At 46.7% G+C, this 16,513-nt stretch overlaps 1 protein-coding gene across 1 annotated transcript in view; it reads left to right on the forward strand.

Annotated features, from left to right (window-relative positions):
* Window positions 1-15,243, forward strand: part of Fxn (frataxin) — a 19,123-nt gene extending 3,880 nt beyond the window's left edge. The window contains exons 3-5 of the mRNA XM_055613791.1: window positions 4,361-4,481; window positions 10,371-10,468; window positions 14,944-15,243. Coding sequence (XP_055469766.1) covers window positions 4,361-4,481; window positions 10,371-10,468; window positions 14,944-15,094 — 370 coding nt within the window. The 3' untranslated portion in view covers window positions 15,095-15,243. The remainder of the gene's footprint in view (window positions 1-4,360; window positions 4,482-10,370; window positions 10,469-14,943) is intronic.
* The last annotated feature ends 1,270 nt before the right edge of the window (window positions 15,244-16,513 follow it).

The following is a 16,513-nucleotide window of genomic DNA, read 5'->3' on the forward strand; positions in this document are numbered from 1 at the left end:
CACACACACACACACACACACACACTTACTCACACACTCACCCTATGATGGCAAGGGGCAGTAACAATGCCCATTGAGAGAATAGCCTCATGACAAGCCTTGGCAACATTGGCTATCTGCCAAGCGACCTGGCACAAGCTCAGACCAGGACTCCCTGGCCCAGCCTAGGGTGAGACCCCTTGGCCATCATCCTTTCAGATGTAAGGAAGGCAGACGGTGGGAAGCTTGCGTTCTTTGGAGACAAGCAGCCATCAGAGCCCACTGTCTGTTGGGAACACTCTGTGCTGCCAGAGGTTGTTTTAAGGGTCCAGTGAATTATGTTAGGACAGACTCTTTTCTTTGTAATGGCCTTTACTCAAAATACCTAAGAGGCTCTTGACCTACGTACTCTCGGCCCAGTATGCCAAACCCTTATCCAAATGTCTTCCTACTCGGAAAGAGTCTGCCTACTTATTCCTTTGCATCCTCCATGCCTGGCTCTCTGCATGAAGGGCCAGTTTTGTGGGTTCATGTTCAGTAGTGTCCGTAATACTCTTAGTTTGGTTGGTGTCTTAGTGACGGTTTTATTACTGTGAAGAGACACCATGACCATGGCAACTCTTATAAAGGAAAATGTTTAATAGGGCTGGCCGACAGTTAGTCTGTTATCGTCATGAATAAAAGCACAGCGGCATGCTGACAGACATGGTGCTGGAGAGGTAGCTGAGAGGTCTACATCTGGATCCACAGGCAGCAGGAAGGCAGACACACTGGGCCTGGCTTGCACTTCTGAAACCTCAAAGCCCACCCCTGGACACACTTTCTCCAACAGGGCCACACCTACTCTAACAAGTCCACACCTCCAATAATGTCACTTCCTATGAGTCTGTGGCAGCCATTTTCATTCGGACTACCACAGACGGAGCAACAGTCAAGCTCCCCCTGCCCCACCTCCACACACATTCACCCCTCTATCTGGCTTACCAGAAGCCTTCAGTGTTCCAAGCCTTAGATTCTCTCTTTGAATCTTCCAACTTTAGCAGCGGCAAATCCCAAAGTTCTGTCTAATCCAATCCATCTCTTTATAAACAGGGCAGTTGTCTCCTCGCTGTCCATTTCTTTTTACACCTACTAAAAGTGTCAAGGAGCCACCATACAGAAGAATATTCCCCGTAGCTCACGGGGAAAGCACTTACTGTGCAAGCCTGGCAGTCTAGTTTGATCTCTGGAACACGTGGAAAGGTGGAGGGAGAGAACTGATTCCTCAGTGTATCTCTTTCTTCACATTCAAGCCAAGGCACAGGCACATGCAGACACTAATAAATAAGGAATAAATGGAGTTATTTTTTTAAAAGACAATTCTAGCCAGGCATGGTGGTGCACACCTTTAATCCCAGTACTTGGGAGTCAGAGGCAGGAGGATCTCCATCAGTTTGAGGCCAGTCTGGTCTACAAAGTGAGTACAGGACAGACAAGACTACACAGAGAAACCCTGTCTCGAAAATATAAAACAAAACAAAAAACAATTATTCCAATGGTCCTTAGGTCCTCAAGACACCCCAACCCACCGTTCTTCTCTGTCTCCATTTCATCTGTCTTAGAGAGCAGCTTCTACATTCCGGTCAGTCCCGTAGCCTGTCCCTATTGTGCCCTGGTATGGGGGTGGATCGGGTAGAGGATGGATCAGATGTCTTAGCACCAGCAGCCACCGGTGTCTTCCTGTAGGTCCCTGGTCTCTTGGGTAATGGGGCTGCCTAGTGAGCATCTCATAGCTACGTATACCCGCCACTGGGGCACCAAAGCCCACAGAAGGAAGACTGTTACAGCAGGATAGTCTTTCATCTTGTTGGGAGTGGAACCCAGGCCCTTACACTTAGTTCGTCCATATCTAGCTCTGAGAGCCACTTCTCGGGACAGTAGTTTTATTGTCATAATTCAGATGCCATAGAAGTCATCGGAGGTGTTAGTATTTATCAGCTTCTACAGCTGTCACCACTATCTAATGCCAGGAAATGTTCACCACTCCAGGAAGAAGCTTTGTGGGCCTCGTTATTCACTCCATCTCTTCTTTCCCCTGCTCCCAGCACCTACCGATCAACTCATGTTTACGGGTTCATAGCAATGTGCAAGGATTTGGGGGAGTAGTGTGTGTTTACTTGTTTGTTTGTTTTAGGCTGGCCTTGAACTCACAACCCTCCTGCCTCAGGCCCAGGGAATATATTAGCTGGGATTGCAGGTACACAGTACCATGCCCTGCTACAGCAATGTTTAGAATAGAAAAAAATAGTCTGGATTTTTATGGTGCACCCCTGCAATCCCAGCAGTCAGCAAGCAGAGTCCGCCTGCACTGCAGAGTGAGGGCCTGTCTCAAAAAGAAAAGTTTTTAATTAAAAATAAAAATTGACAAGCAGTAGCTGTAGAGAAATGTTCCATAGGTTTCAGCTGTATTATTTTTCCAAAACTAAACTGTAACTGTGAAATCCGTTCCAGTCCAAAAAAAAAGAATACCAAGGGCTAGAGAGATGGCTCAGTGGTTAAGTGCACTTGCCGTTGTGCAGAGCGCCTTGGCTCTATTGCTAGAACCCACATGTCAGCTTACATAATCCATAATCTAATTCCACAATATCTGGCACCCCCCACACACTGGCCTCTGCAGGTACGAATGTGCATATGCAAGCAAACACCCATATGCATGCTATAAAATAAGTAAATCTTCAAATGAGAAAAAGAGAGAGAGAAAATGCCAGCAGCCTCTGTCAGCTCCCTCCGAGTCATTATCCCTTTAGTGTAACTGCCATTCTGATTTACAGCAGCCTGAATTAGCTGGCATGATGTTTACTTTAGACACACACTTTATAACTGGTATCAGTAGGTCTGTATGGGCTGCATCCCGCATTGTCTTATTTGTGATATCCACCCATATCACTCTCAGAGTCTTAGACAATTCTCTTTTGTTAGATGGTGGCCCATAGCTGGAGCTCAGTGCGATTCTTCTCTCCTGTTATCTGTATACCTGGGCATTTTCCAATTTGGTGCTATGAGATAGCTTCAGTACAACCATGCTCAAATATTGCATGTCCTTTAGGGACCCTGGGTATGTGTCTCTGTTGTACATACTCTCAAGAGGGAGCCTAAAGGGTCACTTGTGAATCCATCAGCTTGGGTGGCTGCAGCCCAGTAGTTTTCCAAAGCAATTGATCTCTGCCTCTCCCATCACTAGCACCAGAAAGCCCTGCTTGCTCCACTTCCTGTGCCTTTCATGACCTATCTCATTTTTTAAATCTTCTTTTTAAAATATTAACAGAGTTAATCATCTTTTCACATGCTCATTGGCCATTTGGCTATTTTATGAAATCTGTATAAATATTTTACCCATTTTTCTATTGGATACTCTTTTTATGGATTTGTATTCTGGATTAGTCCATTTTCAGATATATGTAATGCAAGCACTTTTTCCCCACTTTTTGTCTTGCCCAACAAAAACTTAATAACAAAAGCAAAGAAAACAACCTCAGTGTCCAGCAAAAGTGGATGTGTAAAAAAAAAAAAAAGGTAATATAATGAGCTAGACATAGAAGTACATAGGCGTAATCACGGCTGTTTGGAAAACTGAGGCAGGAGGATCATAAATTCAAGGCCAATCTGGGCTATCTAGGAAGACCTTGTCTCAGAGAAAAACATACAGGGTACTTCATTCTTTCTTATACTTTAACATTTTAAACACAGTCTAGAAGAGCAGAGAGAAGACATGTCAAATGCAGGTGCCTCTGGGAATGGTCATTGTTTGGAAAAGAGGCTACTTCTCCCTGTAACTTCTCTCATGCTCTGTACATGCTAGATAGTTTCCATCGATTTAATAATATAAATGAGGAGCTGGAGAGATGGCGCAGTGGGTAAGAGCCCTGGCTGCTCCCCCATAGGACCTCCTTTCAATTCTCACCCATGTGGCAGCTCACAGCTGTCTGTAACTCCAGTTCCAGGGGATCCGGTACCCTCACACAGACATCTATGCAGGCAAAACACCATGCACATAAAATTCAAATAAAGCATTTTCAAACATGATAAACTCAATCCTCATTTCAAAACTAACTAAAAATATAAATGAAAAACAAATGAATAAGAAAGGCTAGGGTGATGTTGACACTCATGAGGCTGAAGCAAGCCGAAAGGAAAAGTAAAGGTAGATCATCTTGTACTAACCAGAAAAGAAACTTAAAGAAGCAGAGTGTCAGGCAGAGCAGGGCTGTCAAGAACCCTAGGGTTTTGAGTCTCACCCACACTCCATGTTGGCAGCTGGAAGGCATGTTTTTTCCAGTTTGTATGTATCTATTATGATTGTGCGGTTGGTGACAGTGCTCTGGTGGGTTTTTTCCTCCTGCAGCTCTCTAGACGAGACGGCTTATGAAAGACTCGCAGAAGAGACGCTGGACGCCCTGGCAGAGTTCTTTGAAGACCTTGCAGACAAGCCCTGTACCCTGGAGGACTACGATGTCTCCTTTGGGGTACCTCTTGGCTTTCTTTATGTTTTCTCCTTAAAAACTGTAGCTTAGGTTGGGGATGTAACTTGTGTGAAGTGCTTGCCTACCATCCACCAAGTCTTGGGTTCAAAACCCAGCACCGTGTAAAGTTAAGCATAGTAGCACGTCCTTATAATCCTAGTATTCCAGGGGTAGAGGCAGGAGGGTTAGAAGTTCAAGGTCATCCTCAGCAACCTAACAAGGTTAAAGAGAGCCCAAGCTACAAGCCCAAACTGGCTTTAAAAAACAAATGAACAAACTGGCAGTGGTTCACATCTTTAATCCCAGATAGAGGCAGGTGGTTCTCCTTGAGTTCTAGGATAACCAGGATGGTTACATAGAGAACTCATGTCTTGTGGGGGTGGGGTGGGGAGGGCTGAGGTCACCTCTCATACACACAATTAACTGTAACTTACTTAAACAAAGACTGCCCCCCCCCCCCCAGGCATGGTGGCACACAGCTGTAATCCTACATTCTAGAGTAGATGCAGAAGGATCACTGAATGTTCAGGGCTAGCTTAGTCTACATAGTGAGGTCTAGACAAGCCAGGGCTACCTAGCGATATCCTGTCTCAAAAATGAGGGGTCGGGGGAGTGGTGGAGAGCTCAGTGGGTAGAGCTGCTGCCTCCAAACCTGATAGCCTCAGTTCAGTCCTCAAACCCACGTGCAGGTGGAAGGACAATTTGAGTTCACACCGTGCCATGGGAGTGGACACGGACATACACACACTTCCCAGACACACACACTCAGAATGATTATAAATAGAGTAAGAAAGAATAGCCTCCAGCTTTCTGAAGTATCCATCCCCAGCATAGACTGTGGTTGGAACATGTGGTAGGACTCGTGTGACAGCCCACTCCACCAGGGACCCTGGGTAAGTCACTCTGCAGCTCTGAGCCTCTCCTGTCTAAAGATGGATTCCCAGGGGCAGGTGGGCAGCTCAGGGAAGGGATGGGTAGGTAAGTGGTGGGTAGTTCAGTTAAAAGAAGAGCCCTTAACCCATCATGGGAGAAGCCCTGGGTTCAATCCCCAGTAGTAAAGAATAAAAAGTAGAGTACCGGCTCCGCCTTATCCTCACAAAAGTCAAGTCCAGGCTGTGGGTGTCTGTGGGAAGCCCTGAGCTAGGTGCTTGGCCTTCAGCAGGGACAGTTGCCCAGGAGTGGTTCAGACGCCACACGTGAGCCCCACCCATACTCCCTGTGTCCTCCTGTGAGAAGAAGCCCATTGTGAGATTTTTATTTTTTTATTTATTTATTTGTTTGTTTGTTTGTTTGTTTACTGAGGCAGGCTCTTTCTCTATGTAGCCCCGGCTGTCCTGTTGCTGTGTTGACCAGTTTGGCCTTGAGAGACCCATTAATACCCCACCACATCCTGGCTCACCCAGAATTCTGATGCACATCCCTGAGTCCAGCCCCTAGAAATTCTGATTTAATTAGTGTGTAATGTTCCCTGGGTGAGGAGCTGGATTATCTTTCCTGAAATTCTAATGTATGACTGAGAACTTCTGAATTGGCATTACCCCGGCCACCAGATTCTTGGGCAGTTCATATGCTGGCCAGCAGGTGGCAGACTAAGCTCTGGTCTGGTTAGGCCTTTACCATTAGGAGAAAAATGTCTCCTCCTTACTCATCCCCCTCCACCACACCCCCAATCTGGACAGAGGTTAATCCTCTTGACAGCAATTCATTAATACCAGGAAATGTCATGAAGTGTGCATTTTGGAGTAAGTCGTAGGATTATGTAGCACAGATGGCTGTCAGAATGTTGGGGGGAAATGGCAAAAGCATACTTTCAAATTCATTTTTACATGCATCGGTGTCTTGCCTGCATGTATGTCTGTGAGGGTGTCAGATCTTGGAGTTACAGACAGTTGTGAGCTGCCATGTGGGTGCTGGGAACTGAACCTGGAGGAGCAGCAGTCAGTGCTCTTAATCTCTGAGCCCTCTCCCGCACTTACCCACACTCTCAAAATGGACTCACATTGGCTAAAGAATAGCAGTGGGGAACTGAAATCATTCTCTGTGTAATCTACTTGCAGACAGTTCTAAATGTCTCAAAGCCCCTGGCAAACCAGTGTAGCAGCTGGTTTCTTCCTTCCTGCCACTGTTCTTCGGAGTAGCCGAAAGCCCCAGGGAAAGATTCTAATTACAGTAGCCTGGCTAGTAAAAGGACCTGAGCGTTGTGATCTCTGCCTTGGCAACCTTGCCCTTCATTTTGGCAGATGGGACCACAGGGTCCCCTAGGTCTCTGTTGGCGCACTGGTCCATTTTACACACATCCTGTGTTTGGGTGGAAGCATGTAGGTGCTGACTGAGTCTGGTGACAGATCACCTCTTCTTAGGGACTCAAAATACCGGAAGTGAGGGCCAGGGGACAACAGGCTCCTTCACACACAAGTTGATACCGAAGTGGGTCAAAGCAGGAGAGAGGCTGCGGGGACTCTGCCAAGAGCCCAGATAACCTTCCCAGAAGCACCTGCAGCAGGTCCTGGAGCAAGAGGGGACTGTGACAAAGATGCTGTCTTCAGCCTATGCGTTGTGGAGCTAGGTCTCCTGTGGGTGGTTTCCCCTTGGTTGTTTTTGTTTTGGGAGCATACATCAATGTGCACTCCAGGATCCCTCCAAAGGTTGGGGTCATAAAGAGTAAATTAAGGATGCAGCGGTTAAGATGGCTGTCCCTGGTACAGTCAGTCTCTCCCTGTGGTAGTGACCAGGCACAGGGTGGAACCCTTGAACGATTCCCTGAGGAGCCAGGCCAGGATGAAGGGACTTGTGCAGGTTAGGAAGGAGCATGGACTTGGCGGTCATATCTGGAGAGTTAGTCAGTCCTCGGCATTTGTGCTGGACCTTCTTCACGTCTCCGCTTGCAGGGTGGAGCACACGGGGGACTTTTATCATCCACCGATAGGTAAGTCAGAGATGAGTGTGTGGCTTCACTGCGTCTGTTAGCCCATCTCGGGAAGCAGGAAACTGTACAGCTGGGCAAAGAGCCCCATGCTGGGAACGGCTGGTTTTGAGGGGGAATTAGTATCTAATTTATACGCTGTTTGGGGGGAATTACCGCTGAGTGTGTGCAGGGTTTCAGTTTTGTAAGGTGGAGAGATTTCTGAATGGCTCTCGAGCAACAATTGTAGTGTGTAACTTGGTTACAGGCAAAGTTAATGTCTTTTTCCAGAGAGAAAAGAGAAAATATATAAAACAGCAGCTGAGAATGAAGGTTCAGGTGGGTGAAGGCGTTGCCTACAAGAAGAGAAACTATTTTTGAGGCCAAACGCCCCTACATTTCAGAAGAACTCTGCTGGCCGCTAATGTTTTATTTTGTTTTGTGCCCCCCTGAACCTCCTTTGTAAAGTTAAGATAGCGATTCCTACCTCCACAGCCGAGGTCTTGTTGGAAGCAGTTCCCATGTGTAACCAGATCCTGGCACACACTGGGCTCTAAGTCAAAGGTTCTCAACCTGTGGGTCAGGACCCCTGCGGCAAACCTTTATCTCCAAAAATGCATTAGGGTCCAGAACAGTAGTAAAATTACAGTTATGAAGTAGCAACAAAAATATAATTGTGTGGCTGAGGGCCACCACAACGTGAGGAACTGTATTTAAGGGGGTGCGGCATTAGAAAGGTTGGGAACTGCAACTCTAAGGAAAGAATTAGTGTGTCTGCTGAGGGTCTTGCTGGTTTTATTCTGCCTGTGTGCCCAACATCTCTGTCAGGAACTCTCTGTGCTTGGTTTGGGATAGCTTGTTGTTGTTTTAATTTTTGTTTTTAGATAGGCTTTCATGTTGCCCAGGCTGCCCTCAAACTGGGATGTAGTCAAAGATGACCTTGAACTTCTGACCTTCTACCACCTCTGACCTGGGATTACCAAGCCTGATCCACGTGGGGATGGAACCCAGAGCCTGTGTGTCGTAGGCAAGCACTCTCAACAGAGCCACAGCATAATTCCTATTTTTTTGCTTGTTGTTTTGTTTTAATCAGAGAAAAGTGTTATAATTTTAAAAACAAAGAGAAAGAAGAAAGAAACTGGGCATAGTGGCACATGCCTGGCACTTGGGAAACTGAGGCAGTTTTTTGCCTGCCTGGGCTACCTAGTGAAACCCTATGTCCGAGAGAGGAGAAAGAGAGAGAGAACTTACTAGTGCTCCTCCATTAGTTGCATTATTATTGTCCCAGCTTCTAGCATTTATTTAAACGGGTGGTGTTTATAGGACAGTGCCGTGAGAATCATTCCAAGACTCCTGATTGGATGCGCACTCTGCAGAGCTCAGAGAAAGGCCTTGGTGCATCTGGGTGGCAAGAGGCCCCCACCTGCTTAACAGAAGCAATACAGGGGGCTGTTAGAGGGCACTGAGTGCCTAGCCCTTTGTTTCATAGCCTGCCATTCTAAAGAGACTAAAGCCTAGAGAGTGAAGGGCTCCTTTGTTGAGTGTTTTCAAATTTAAATGTTCATCTATTGGGCAAAAATGGACTGGCCAGTCTTTTGAGAATGCAAGGCTTTTTAGAGGAAAAAAAAAGCCTTATGGAGTCTCTGGGCACTTGTCAGAAGCTTGGGAATGGTCTGGAAATAACACAGGTGGGCTGGGGCCGCTCCGCCTGTTCCACAACAAAGAAGGCAGGGCGTTGATTTTTCTCTCTTTTTGTGTTTTGCATTTTGTTGTGCAGCCTGCTGGCATCCAGCCCAAAATCTCCCACCTCAAGCCTCCCAAACACTGACATTATAGATTCTGCCACCGCACCGGCTTTCTGTGTTTTCATAATGGCCTCATCAGGTCTGACATTTGGGCAGACACTAATAGAGTTTAGTCTGCATTTGTACATGTTCTGGTTGGCAGTGAGGACAGCAAGCTAGCCGTCCCATGTACCATTGCTGAGATCTCAGGCAACTCTTAACCTTTATTTTCTTGGCAACCACACAGGCAGAGGGAAAGCACTATGAGCTTCAGGCGGTTACCATCCATGTACTTGGGTGTCTTCAGTGATGACTCAATGGTTAAGCACTTGCCACTCTATCTGAGAGTCCGAGATTGGATCCCAGCACCCACATCACATCAGGTGGCTCACAGACCCCTGAAACTCCAGCTGCAGGGCTCCTGTGTGTCTTCTGACCTCCAAGGGCACTCATGCACATATACTTGGTCAGAAACATACACAGAAATAAAAGTAAAGCAAAACTCTAACCTGTTGATGAATTATTAATACTTAATGTTTATTAATGTAATTATTAAGGCATATGTGAATGGAATTGTTCTGTTAATATTAGTTAAAGCTGGTTATTAATACAGCAGCAGTTACTCCTTAACCCACTATTATATAAATAAAAGACACAGAAACCTGTTAGACTTTAAATAAGCCTTAATGTACTGGGGGTGGGCAGATACCAACCCTGGAAGCTATATTGTCTACTTCCCATCCAAAATCCCCATCAATACTTTCACATGTTTTCCTTTTGGGCTGCTTCTCTCCATCACGCCAACGCTCAGAGCAGCTCCTCCCAGCCACATGCCTCTAGTTCACACTAACCCATGGTGACTTGCTCCTTTCTTCCTCTTCTCTCTCCTGGCGGTCCTTCTCTGCCACCCTTATTAATAATTCATCAACACTGACCCATTCTGATCCTGAGAATAATGTTTTTACTATACAAGCTCCTAGCTTTGAGTACTAATTTTTGTTTGTTTTTGGTGCCAAGAATTGAACATGGGGCTTCCCAGTGCCAGAACACATACTGCAGCTTGCTGCTTCCCGTCCCCATTTCTTAATGGTGTGTGTTATGTCCTTGGACACATGAAAGGCATTGAGATATGAATAGATAGATGATAGATAGCACAGTGCTAGCTAATCGAACTTTCTTCATGCTTTCTTCTATGTGACCCCCTAGGGTGGCGTGCTCACCATTAAGCTGGGCGGGGACCTGGGGACCTACGTGATCAACAAGCAGACTCCAAACAAGCAAATCTGGCTATCTTCTCCCTCCAGGTATGTTCAGAAGTCAGAGTCTGTAAGGGGTGTGCTCATCTGGAATGCAGTGTTGGGTACCACTTGAGAGGGTGTCTGTTGCTGGCATTGCCATGGCTTTGCAGCTGTCTGCCTTGGCAGGAAGGTGCGCTCAGGTTGAACACCTCTCCCCTGTTACCTTGATTGCTATCCTCATGTATCAGGATGCTGACAAGACCTGACGCAAAAGGAACTTTTCAGAACCTGGCCCAGACAGTTTTGTCTATTATGTCATTGGCCGGAAATGTTGCCAGGCATAGGATTACGTATCTGTAGTCTCAGTGCTCAGGAGGCAAAGGCAGTAATTCAAGGCCAGCCTTGCTACATAGCTGGCTCAAAGGCTAATCTGGGCTATCGTGTAGGACCGTGTCACAAAGCAAATAGGCCAGCCTGGTCTATAGAGTGAGTCCCAGGCCAGCCAGGGCTATACAAAGCCACTTTTGTTAGATATGGTACCACATACATGGCATTTAAAAAAAATAATAATTAATTAATTAAAAGGCTACTTTGAAGGCTGGGGTGTATCTCTGTGGTATAGTACTTATCCAGTGACCTATAAACCCTGGATTCAATTCCCAAAATGGAAAGGAAGGAGGAGAGAGAGTGAGAGAGGCATTTTTTATATTGCAGTATCTAAGAAACTTGCACTTTGTCCTCAAAGTAAGTTAAACTTTAACTCCTGGCTTATTTTGAAGGTGTCAGTAATTCTGATGGCAGAGTCAGGCTCAGACTCTGTGGCAGGGGTGCAGAGATTTTTAGCAGCGGCTCCGGGGCCCGCATCTCATACCCATCCCATCGATGCACCTGTGGTTGAAGCAGGAGCAGGGTACACCGCGGGCAGCCTGGGTCTCAGAACTCAGAGCTTACTGGTGAGCACATGGCTGCTACTGGAGTTGTCTGGGACGGCAGAGAGGTGACGCCCACAGAGAGAAAGCTAACCTCACCGAGGCTCGGCAGCACCCCCGAAGAAGACACTTTGAAGGCAAAGTGGGGAAGGCTCAGCTAGAAGCAGTGTAGAATTCTTTGAAAGCCCAATGATATTGTAGTTTAAAAAGATTAAAAAGTGCCAGCATGTGGCTCAGTGGCAAAGAATTTGCCTAGTGCATGAGAGACGGCCCTGGGTTGGATTCCCAGCATCACAACAAACACACAAGCAAACAACACTATCCTGGAGGAGGCTAGAGAGATGGCTTAGTGGTTAAGAGCCCTTGCTGGCTCTAGTACCAGGACTGGAGTTCAGATCCTGGCATTCATATCAGGCATTGTGGGATAATTAATCACTTACAAAAAACTCCAAGAAAACTCCTTTTAAAACCTGTAATTGGTTCTGGAGCGATGGCTCAGTGCTTAAGAGCAATCACTGGCTGCTCTTCCAGGAAGACCTGGCTTCAATTCCCAGCACCCATATGGTAGCTCACAACTGTCTGTAACTCCAGTACCTGGAGAGCCAACATCCTCAAGATAAATATGCAAGCAAAACACCAATTCATGTAAAATAAAAATAAGTAAATTTAAAACCTATAATTTAGATGCTGGTGAAATGGCTCAGAGATTAAGAGCACTGACTGCTCTGCCAGAGGTCCTAAGTTCAATTCCCAGGAACCACATGGTGGCTCACAACCATCTGGAAAGGGATCTGATGCCATCCTCTGGTGTATATGCAGAGTAAGCAGTCATACATAAAAATAAAATTAATTAATTTAAAAGATTATTTTTTTAAAAACCTAATTTATATGAGGGATTTAGGGGGAATCTTCTGAGTAGCCCTTCGTCACGATTGCTTTCATAAAGGGGGGATGCTTATTTTTATTTATGTGTCCATGGTTATAGATGAGTGCTCATGTCCAAGGTAACCAGAACAGGGAGCTGTTCCTTAGGAGCTGAAGTCCTAAGCAATTGTAAGCAGCCCAATGTGATGCAAATCAAACCAGTCCTCTGGGAGAGCGGCAAATATCCTTAACCAGTGAGCCATCTCTCTAGCACCCTGGAAGTAATTTCATATTTATCCAGAATATATCTCACAGGGCCATGATTACAATTTCTTATTTCAGAAGAAAACTTTTGAGGTCCTGTGGAGACAGTAGTATTTCCTGGCCACCTTGCCATAAGATAGGGTAAAAGAGAGCTGTGGGGGCCTGAGAGCCCTGGGCAATGTTGAGTTGTTCAAAGTCTACCTGGTTACCTGATGGCTGGTTTGGGGTGCAGGACCAAAGAACATTTTAATGTGGCTGGGTAGTTTGTGTTCAGAGGTATCTGCCCTTTTAACAGAAATACTGCCTGTTCATTTACCCCTTTCTCTGTATTGTTGGCTCCAGTGTTTGGTTGGCAATGTTAAAAGCCTCCATACAGTTATCCTACAAAAGCTACTTCCTGTGTTTCCTCTACCCCCAGGAGAGTGCCTTCCAACCTCACCTCAGTCTTCTCTTGGTTTTTGTGGTGCTGGGACTGTTCACCCTACAACCTTTGACCTGACTTGAGTGTTCTAGGTGGACCTGGGTGTCCTAGATCATGAAGTCTCAGCTCCCTGTTACCTTCATCAGGATGTCCCCAAATGCCATCATGACCTGTTACTGTATCTACTCTCTTCTCCAGCTCTTGAAGAGGTAGAATTTGAGGCTTGGGACTTGTGCATCTGGAGTAACAAATCATGACAAAAAAAGTTACAGTGTGTCCACAGTACTGTGTAGTAGTCAGCTTCACATTGCTACAGCTAGACACCTGAGACAAGTTACTTATAAAGGGAAAAGGCTAGTTTTAGAAGTTCAGGGTCCAAGACTGAGGGGATGCAAGGGACACGGGTTGGCCTCTTGTACAGTGGCACACTGTGATGGAAGCTTGTGTAGGGGCAGTGTCCCATCTCAAGGAGGGACACAGAGACGTTAGACAGGACCCACATTCCCCTTTGTGGGTTTGTCCCTGTGATCTAAGACACTCACAGTAAGGCACTCTTCTTAGGGTGGCACTCTTAGGAGGTAGTGTAAAGCCACATCCCAGTTCTTTCTCCTCGCTGCCTAGAGAATAGAGTACATGCAGCAACAGATGATGAACGAATATGGGGACACGCTGATGAAGCTCTCAATTTAACAGATTTAATTTTTAATTAAAAAATACTGTTAAATAGAAATTATGGAACATGCCAGTAATCCCAACACTTGAGAGGTAAAGGCAAGAACATGAGGAGTTTAGGGTTATCCTTGGCTACCTAAGGCGTTTGAGGCTCCCTCATACTACATGAGACCCTGTTGAAAGAAGGAAGTTTGGTTTGGTTTTTGAATCAGTTACCTTGTATCTGTGGCTGGCCTGTATAGACCAGGCCAGCTTCTGTCTACCAAGTGCTAGGACTGAAGTCCTGTACCGCCATGCCCCAGCAAATCGCACAGGTGGTAGCCAAGGCTGGGAGAGGCAGAGTAGGTAGGTAGTAGGTAGGTATTGGGTCTTTTTTCAGAGTAATAGGGGTGTTTTGCACCTAGACAGAGTTAGTGGTGACATAATAGTGTAGGTCGGGCACAGATCACATCAGTGGTACAAAGTGGCCATCATTTCCCACACATGACTGTCAGATAGCAGGTGTTGTGTGGGGTAAGAAAAGCAAGAGATGAAATGTGCTGCACAGGGACCAGGCTGTGAGGTGTTCCAGAGGACAGGTTCCACTGTTGCTCTTGGGAAGACGCTAACTGAGGAAATCAAAACTTCATCTCCCTGTGTTTTCCTGTCAAGCTACAGCTGTTCAGTCTCTGGGGGACAGGCAGCTGTGTGGATTCTGTTAGCTATCCATTGAAAGGAGGCATTCGTTTTGGCTCACAGTGTCAGAGACTGTCCCTGTCGCCTTTGGGCCTGCAGTGAGCCAAAACGTGACAGGGGCTTGTGTGGTAGAGGGAAGCTGCTCCCCTGGCAGCTGGAAGCAGAGGGGGACAGGACAAGCTCCCAGTCGCCTGGGCGGTCAAGGCACACTGCCAGTGACCTAGCACATCACCACTAGGCCCTCCTCTACAAGGTCTTCCCAACTTGCAATAGAGTCATGGGCTGGACAATGGGCTTTTTAACTGTGGCCCTGGTGGGACCTTTAAGATCCAGTCCAGCTAGCTGTGGTTGCTTTAACCCTAGCACTTAGGCTGAGATAGGAGAGTTGCTACAAGTGGAAGGCCAAGTGAGGTCCAGGCCTGTATCCAAAAGATACTGCATAAGACTCTGTCTTCAAAGATAGCTATCTATCCTTTAGCCCTAGCACTCAAGAGGCAGAAGCAGGGGATCTCTGGGTTTGAGGCCAGCCTGGTCTACAGAGCGAGTTCCAGGACAGATAGGGCTACATAGAGAAACCCTGTCTTGAAAAATAAAAATAAAAAAAGATACGAGAGAGAGACAGAGATACAGAGATAATTGATTGGTTTAGTCCAAACACAGTGGCTCTCCTGAAGAGGGGCCTCACTGACTTGCCATGACTTTGTTCTGTTTTGCAGTGGCCCCAAGCGCTATGACTGGACAGGGAAGAACTGGGTGTACTCCCACGACGGCGTGTCTCTCCACGAGCTGCTGGCCAGGGAGCTGACTGAAGCTCTAAACACCAAAGTGGACTTGTCTTCATTGGCCTATTCTGGAAAAGGCACCTGACCACCTGTCAGATTCAAAGACATTAAAAGCTATCAGGCAAAGACCCCAGCTTCCTTCTGTAGCTGAGTGTCTGGTTTCTCATGCCTGCCTCTGAGGATAGTCACACTGTGTGACAGCTCTGTGAAAAAAGTGTGTCACCTCCCACCTTGTCCCCGGATCTGGCTCTTCATTTCTAAGAGGTGTGTTAGGATTCCCTGGTTTCCTCCCCCATTTGAGACCCACCCCCTTGTCTCTTAGAATGCCTTGCACCATGTGTGCATGATGTAACAGCCTCATGAAAAGGAAAAGGGAGACAGGCATGGTGGCATACACCTTTAATCCCAGCACCCAGGGAGGCAGAGGCAGGTGGATCTCTGAGTTGGAGGCCGGCCTGGTCTGAGTCCAGGACAGCCAAGATTACACAGAGAAACCCTGTTCTGAAAAATAAACAAACAAAAAAAATAGAGTGCTCAGAGGGAGAAATGAGTGGTTCCCGCTCTGCATTCTTTGAAGGATTTATTGTTACAGCTTCAGGATCAGCAGACTGACCTGCCGTTGTATCTGAAATGATACTGTAAAGAGTAGCTCCTAAATGTCCCCTAGACTCCAAGTATGTACACTTCTGAGCCCTCAGCAGTGTCAGAAGAAACCATCTTCAAACACCTGTGTGTGCTTTGTGACCTATGTCAGGTGCCTAGGACCTGGCTGCCTTTACCTCCCTGCTTTCATAGATGCGAGTCATTATAGAGTCAGCACCTACATGAACCTGAGATACTTTTTAAAAATTGAAAATTGTGTGGGGTATAGTGGTGCACGCCTTTAAGCCCAGCACTCGAGAGGCAGAGGCAGGCAGATATTTGTGAGTTTGAGGCCAGCCTGGTCTACAAAGCAAGTTCCAGGACAGTCAGTTCTACACAGAGAAACCCTCTCCCATGGAGGGATCACTTCGTCTGCAAAGCACCTGCCACACAAGCATGAGGACTCAAGTTTGACCCTGGCCATCCACGTTGAAAACAGGCACGACAGTGCTAGTTTGTAATCCCAGCACCGAGGAGGTGGACATGAGAGGACCTGTGGGGCTTGCAGCCTCAGCAGTGGACCTGGGGTCTCTGTGAGAGGCACTATTCCCATATGAGATAAGTGGATAGCTTCATTTGACCTCCACACGTGTGCGCATGCACCAGCATAGACACATAGATGCACACAAATTCACACATGCTAAATGAATGCATAGAAAACTACAGGCAAGGAGGAGTAAACAAACGAGCAGAAAGCTGCCATAACCTACATAATTCAACAGTGCCCTGGAGCTGAGGGTCTAGGGTGTGTCCACGAGAGATACTGGTACTGAGAGCACTGGCCTTCCATTTCCCAGCTATTCAGGGAAGGTAGAGTAGCTGATAGCTGATACCTGACATTGACTGGAGTGGACCAGCCCAG

This window comes from Psammomys obesus, unplaced genomic scaffold (genome assembly GCF_907164565.1).
Source record: "Psammomys obesus unplaced genomic scaffold, mPsaObe1.curated_primary_1811, whole genome shotgun sequence".
In the NCBI taxonomy this organism is placed as follows: Eukaryota; Metazoa; Chordata; class Mammalia; order Rodentia; family Muridae; genus Psammomys; species Psammomys obesus.